We start from the raw sequence: 7,503 nt of genomic DNA, 5'->3' as shown, positions 1-7,503 counted from the left end.
CAAGAACAGACAGCTAAGGTTCCATGAGTGATTTCAACATTTTAATTCCACAATTTTTTGAATAATTAACAGTGAAAATTAAATTCTCTTGGATTTTAGGCAATATCATGTATTTTCACAACCATTGAACTTGCAAGGTCTACTGTTCAAACACTAGAGCTACAAAAAGATATCCAAATCCAATGCTTGGTTGCCTAAATCTGTGCTGGGACACATAAATGTCCATTTTATGACCTCAGGTGTCAAAGTGAACAGCCAAACAAGAATATTGTTTATAGACATTTTAAAACTGGTTTGTTGAGAGTCTGGAAACACATTTGCTTGAAGGAAGGTGCACTTTTTTATTAATGAGTTGACAGCACTGTCAAAAGGAATATAGTCTAGAATAATTTACCATTCTATTACTTTTACTTGTAAATCTAATTATTATTAGACATTTCTAAGGAAAGTCTTTCATTCATTTAAAGAGTACTTGTGAGCAGGGCATGTAATACACAGCTGGCTTTCCCTTATGTGATTTTTACTTTGTCTATAAAAGCATTCTCAGTTTCAGAATTAATCTCCTTTAACACATTCCAATATTTTTCTTTGCAGTCCCGAAAACAGCAAGGTCAACAAACAAATATTTAAGCATTAAGATAATATACCTAGAATTCCGTCAATTAGACATCAATTTTGTTATTATCTACTCTATGCAGCAATTCAGATACTGGTAAATACATATATAACAGAAATCAAATTCTCTTAAATGGTTTTGAAGGCTTCACTCTGTAAAAATGACTGTATTTTTTTTCTCCCAGCACTTACAATATATTTACTTTATGTTTTACAAAATGCCATCAAATATTCCAAGAAAGGGCTTGACATCATTGATTTCATCATCAAGAAGATATCTAATGAAGATTAAGCAAACAAAAAAAACTAAATTAGGTATAGTACATCAAAATCTATTAAATCAGGAACACTACACAAAGTATAGTCAAGAAATACCAAGATAAGCAAAATAATTTTCAAGTCTTTTCCTTTTTAAGAAAATTTAATTGCTACTATTATTGTGAAAATTCACCTTTTAAAAGTGAATGTTATAAAGTAACACATCGCCTAAAGGTCTGTGTTCCATGGAGACCTAAGCACTGGAACACTGAGGCAACATAAAAACATGCACTACTTTTTATTACCTGGGATCCACTTCTTTTTCCTGTTCTTTTGTGAAAATAAAAAAATCGTCTTTCCTAGTGAATTTAGAAGAGTCTGAGATTATTTTTGAGATCGAAGAACACTGCATGTCTTTCAGCTCTTGTGAAGGATCTGAACGCTCTTTTTCTTGGAAACTGAACTGCAATGTAAATGTTGAAAAGTGTATATGGTTAAATTAACTAAGCAAAAGAGAAGCTGCCAGATTGTTGTAGTATGTAGTACAGATATTTATATTGATACTATGGTATTTGAAAAGGACCAAGCACATGATAAATATAATTATATACTTGAATGACTTGCAGAATCACAATCAAATTGAGTAAGTATTTTTGAAGTCATGCTATATAAAGTGAATTCAAACCCTAGTTCTTTGTATCATGAATATCACCCTGCACGCAGGACGCACACATGTTTGGACAACACAGAAAAGTTCAGAAATTCAGTATGTCCAAACTGATTCATAAGTCAGATATGGTAAATATATCTACACATGAAATACTCTAATTATATAAAATTTTGTTATCAAAATATTTTTACTCACCATATTCATATTTCCACTCTGTACAGATAGATTCACTTTTGATGTACTATTAACTGCAGAAAAATCTGAGTTCTGAATACCAGTTTCATCTTGTAATGTGCATGAACTGAAAATATCAAGTTGAATAATTTAAGTATTTTTACAGAAGTGCAAAATTATTTACTTTTCAGTTCAGGATTTTCTACTTATTTCCCTCCACACAAATAAAAAAAAATATCAAAATCATTCAACAATTCAAACCTTTTAGAAGTTGAAATTTCACTCACTTTTAGGAGTGAACAACCTTCTATACATTTAATTACACAGATATATGTGAAATACAGACAATATTTTTAACTGAATAAGATAGTAATAAATTACATAATGCTTACTCTTTTGAAATGTCATTTGTGGCTTTGCTTCTTGTATACTGGCAAAGTGGTTCACACTCATGTGGAATTTGAAGACAGATATTTCCATCTTCCAGAAGGAGAAGAATGAAAGTTTTAAAAACTGAGTCACAAACCAGCCAAAACCCCTTGTAAATATTTTACATAATAAGATAAGTAATAGTTTGAAAATTACTCAAATGTCTTTAACACTTGAAATATTTCTTCTGTGGGTTTTGTGCTACTGTAAAGATAAGCAGACATACGCAGTCAGATAAATTAACAAATACACAGTTGCAGGCCATCCAAAAAAAATTTAAGTTACAACTTTCTCAGCTCTCCCTTTTGTATTAGATTTGTCTCAATATAGGTGACATTCAAGGTGGAGTAATAAACCTGGCAGTCAAGTCAATTAACCAAAAAAAAATCAGGTAGTTCTGTTCATTGTATATTGTAATAAATTATTCTCAAATAATAGCCTGTAAAATAATTCACATGTAGTAAACAAATAATTTTGTTAAAATAACCTTACCTAATTCTTTACTGGCAAAGTTGCTAGCAAGTACTAATTTCTCATCATCAATATCATCCCAAACATCCTCTCTCAGTTCAAAGTCCACATCCAAAGCATCTGAAAAACAAGATCTGCTTTTATCTCTATCAGTCAAGTTATGCATTAAAGATTATTGAACAATTTTTTTTTTTTATGCCATTGTAGCTTGGCTATTCTCACTCACAAACACTGAATGTTTCCAAGAAAAAGCTGTAATACATTTATAATGGATAACTACAACAAAAAGTCTTATGTTTTACAACCAGTTGTTCAATCTATTACACAGACACACAGACTTTAAATAAATTATATGTTTAGGTTACTACAATTTCACAGTATATTCCTAATTATCTACTTTTTTTTTTTTTTATAGAATGGAAAGATACTGTAAACCCTGTAAAAATCATATTAACTGATACCTTACATCATTTGAACTATTTTTGGTGCATTTTTTAAAATAGAGCCAGCCCAATCAATACGGCCAAGGTTACCTTTTCTGCTACTATTCAACGGAGATGTTTTTCAGTCAGCAATATCTACTATGTCCCCTTGATCCTGTATGATTTGCCTCAAGATGTTCTTGAGCATAGACCATAGCTATGCTGGAATATCCATCTGTCTTCCCATGACTTTGTTCTTTTAACAGAATCATACCATACACTAACTGCCATCCCCCAGCAACTGATGATATGGCTATGCAACAGTTCTTCCACCTTAAGACTAGGTAACAACTATAGCAGGTAAATTGGTATGGCAGGAAAATATGAAGTGTCAAAAGAACAGGATTACAATCTCATCATCAAAATATTAAGTAAAAATGAAATTATGCACTATAGCTGCCAACACTTAAGGCACTATGAACTAAAAAATGTTTCAATTTATTTCAGCACAGTGTTTCTTGTATGTCTGAGTATGATCTAAACATTGTAGCTGCTATTTATCAGCCAAATTAATCAAAACCTGATTCACCTGATTCAATCTACTGTCACTGAATACAGTGGCAAAAGGCATGCAGTGAGGAGAACATCATAGTTATATACCGATAATGAAGACTGATCATTTAACACCGAACATAAAAACAACCGTGGCCTTTTCAGTGCAAAAGAAACAGAAAGAGGAAATTTTTGTCCGGCTAGAGATGTTTTACTAGTTATGAACTCAGTTATTGAATGGTCACATTTTGTCAACTACCAAACAAAAGCTCGTATTTCACTAACATCTTCCAGCAGAAAGGGAAAAGAAGTAAATGTATAGGTATGGGGTAAAATACCTCTTGTATTTGGCTTCAGTGGAAATACACTACAGTCATACCTTTCAGGAAGTATTTATAGATTTGGACCCTCATACATTTGATTTAGTCATTACTGTTATATTGAAAGGTACATTTAGATGCTTAGATATACATCAGAAATTCCTACCAACACCAGAAAGCAAGCCAATTAAGAGCCCTATACATTCAGTGTTCTATAATGCTATACTTGTTGCTGTAGTGATTTCAGCAAGTTTGAGTATACAAGTATATTCAATTCAAAACAGTGAAAATTGTAATTTCAAGCATTAACAATAACTTACGACTCTTTCCATAATTCCAGGAGTGCAGTTGTTTCTGAGATACTCCTAAGCTATTATCTACCTGGTCCACTGAAGGTGATGAAGATGACTGTTTACTGTTAGACCTATTTAAAAAAAAAAAAATAAAAAAAAAATCAGTGACACGTCAGTAAAACAGTTGCAGAAAGTTGCAAAATCATTTATTCAGCAAACAGTTTTTAGTTTTTACAACTTAACATACTATCTAAAATAAGACATTTCTTTTTTGTTACTTATATTAATCAGTACCTTGGCAATGCTGTCAACGAAGATTTAGGTGTAAAAACAAATTGTTTGAGATCCACATTTTGAGCTTGATTTAACATCTGCATCTAAAGAAAGTAGATTATTGTAACTGATAAGACATAAACATATTGAAACCTGTTGGTTTTTAGCAATCTTAATGACATCATTAATACTGTATCAGTTAGCATACTTTTTAAAGATAATATATAACATTTTTCTGATGTCTGCTTATCTAATGTAATCAGTTAAAAATATTTGAACTACGTGCTTCTAGTGGAGTTATCCAAGTACCCTGGCAAAGTCAGACTGCTTATCACTAACTGTTATCTCTATTAGCTATAGGCTAAATCATTCTCTATTGCAAACAAACAAACAAAACTGTGAGGGGGAAATAAAACACTCCAATATCTCAAATGCCATTCTTGCTGCAGAAAGCATAAGTCATGAAATCTTTCAGAGATTAAAAACTAACATGGTTTTCTCATAAACAAGTGGATCTACCTGTCGATGCAAAAAGATCTTTTAGCAGCATTACTCTGATAAACATCATAATTTATTTTCACCCAGCTCATATTTTGCCAAAACCAAGTCACAGTACAGTACCTTCCAAAGATACCTCTGTACCTCACCCACCACAATCTAATGCCAGAAAAGTAAAAACAGAGTTCATGCACAGAAGTGGATCACTGGAAGGGTTCCAAACAGCACCAGAACCTCTTTCGAAGATTCCTGCACCTTTGGTACCTTTGTACTTCCTTGCTTTTTGCATTCCGCACAGAAAAGACAAACTTGAATGTTCATATTTAGATATGAAACTATCTCTGCAAACAATATATACAAATACATAACAGATTAAAATAAATCCATTCAATGGCTAACTGTATCCAACTGAACCTTTAACCGTTTTACTGGGGGTACAGATGAAATTGAGTTCCTGTTCCTTAAATCAGCTAGGTACAAAGAAAACTTTGAATCTCCATTCATCTCAGACTTTGGAGGTACTCCAGTTTTACCTGAGAAAAGGAATTAAAATAATCTTCAGATTACTTTAGAAGGGATAAATCCTAATTCCTTCCAGATCAATGGAAATTTTGCCACTAAGCTTAGTACGGCCTGTTAAAAGATCCTAAAAGATTAAACACACCAATATTTATATAAAAGTGTAACAAGCTTGACATTTCTCTTAAATCATATGCTAGATGTTCTGAAAAATATTATGAATCATTTTAGCGCCTATAAAAGTATTATCGACAAAGCTTTTCATTATTGCTTTTATGACTGCATCATAGCAACAACTCAGGCCTGACTTACATAGCTTCTGTTAATTTAGCTATTGGTATAAATGAAGCTATTCTAAATCATAGTTGTCTAAAAGTAACAGAAATAATAGATTTAATGAAACTCACAGCAGTCATGTCCACACATATCTTTATTTTTACAGCGATGGCTGCATTCTCTGTTTCCATATTTCTTGTAAGTAACCTCTTGTTTAGATCTGCCTGCTAGATAAATACAATACAGAAATGCTCATTTTTTATTTCATATGTACTGTTGACAGAGTACTCATGCAGTAAAAGATGGCGTAGAAGTAATCTGGGTCGATAGAATTTTGTTGCTTTCAACAAAGCTTTGGGCTGTTCAAACAACATAATCGGAAAGTAATTCATCAATGCTACTGAAAATAAGAGGCACTATCACATTCCCAAATTCAAGCAGTAATATTAGATACCAAATACCCATGATTTTTCTTACTTTCAAATTCAAAGAATTGCACTGTAGTATTTGAGCAGTGGTAGCAGCAGCACTGTATTTTTATTATACTTGAGAAAGAAACAGTATGGATAAATAAAGATCTAGCTCTCTACTGAAAGTAAAATTCCATTTTATTTTGACTTTGGTATTAGCCAGATATTGTGATCTGACCGTTTACCTGTATCTACTTTTGCTGCTGGCAGACTTTGTGGTGAGCGATAATACATATCAAGTGAAGACTCGGCTTTCAGTTTTTGACTTGTAACCACTTTACTTCCCACTGTTTTCTGTGTTAAGTAAAAGGCTGTATATGCTTGCTGTATATCAAGGCCAACTTTGGAAAAAAAAAAAGACAGAAATATTTAAAATTGCTATAAAATTTCTAAACTACTGATTACCATCATTTTTCTGAAGAGTTTAAGAAAGTATAAATATTATTAAAAGATCATGGAAATTTGTTAAGACAATGTACCATTAGAAGTATACAATTATATGAATGGATTCTTTATGATTGAGATTAAAAAATCTAAACATTTTCAGAATTAAAGACATGGTTACTAGATGAGAACCAAAATTAGTCCCTTTAACAGAATTTTTCTGTATTGTTTCAAAACCACATTTATCTATGGCTTTGCACTACTGATATAATTTTAATTTTAAAATTGTACTACAGTCTGTTACAGGAGTATCAGCAGCTCTGTATTGGCACAGGTGTAAAATAGTACTTTTGAAGTTGAATGCTAGTAAAGCTTCCAGTTAAACCAAGATTCATATGAGACTGTGAGAGACACCATTTGTAAAAACAGTATTTTTGTCTTTTATTAGGCAAATACTGCTGGAAAACCAGAAAGGCTTTTAAAAAATGAGATATTTCCTTCAAGTCTGAAACAGAAGCAGACTTTAAAATACGTAGAGACTAGGAAGACCTGCTTTTAGTCTAACTTTACTGTTACCAATTTCAGCGAAATTAACTATGGCATTGAGTTTTACTGAATTCACTACAATATGTAGATAGCCAAGAAGTAATAAAAGCACAATTTTTTCTTCATCTCTTTTTGGTTAGAAAACCCTCCTTTTTCCTGAGCCACAGGCTTAGTCATAGGAATACAGATTATTCCAGGCTTGATTATTGTAATAGTCTCAATATTCAATGTTTATCATGGAAGCACCAAATATACTTCCGTTAATCTAGCACACAGCAATCTTCTTTACAGGTGGAGCACAATGTCAGAATTTAATACAGCCAGTCTATTTTT

General features: G+C 32.1%; 1 protein-coding gene across 1 annotated transcript in view; it reads right to left on the bottom strand.

Moving 5' to 3' along the window:
• Window positions 1–385: 385 nt before the first annotated feature.
• Window positions 386–7,503, bottom strand: part of HFM1 (helicase for meiosis 1) — a gene marked incomplete at its 5' end in the record, with an annotated part of 38,615 nt that continues 31,497 nt past the window's right edge. Inside the window, 10 exon segments of the mRNA XM_082484053.1 lie at window positions 386–893; window positions 1,179–1,336; window positions 1,739–1,844; window positions 2,110–2,197; window positions 2,639–2,737; window positions 4,232–4,335; window positions 4,499–4,581; window positions 5,390–5,508; window positions 5,902–5,997; window positions 6,426–6,581. Of these exon segments, the coding sequence (XP_082340179.1) occupies window positions 827–893; window positions 1,179–1,336; window positions 1,739–1,844; window positions 2,110–2,197; window positions 2,639–2,737; window positions 4,232–4,335; window positions 4,499–4,581; window positions 5,390–5,508; window positions 5,902–5,997; window positions 6,426–6,581 (1,076 nt within the window). The 3' untranslated portion in view covers window positions 386–826.

This window comes from Vanellus vanellus (genome assembly GCF_965231255.1).
Source record: "Vanellus vanellus genome assembly, chromosome: 5".
Taxonomy (NCBI): domain Eukaryota; kingdom Metazoa; phylum Chordata; class Aves; order Charadriiformes; family Charadriidae; genus Vanellus; species Vanellus vanellus.
The sequence above is the reverse complement of the archived record's forward strand: the minus strand, read 5'-3'. Positions and strand labels throughout refer to the sequence as shown.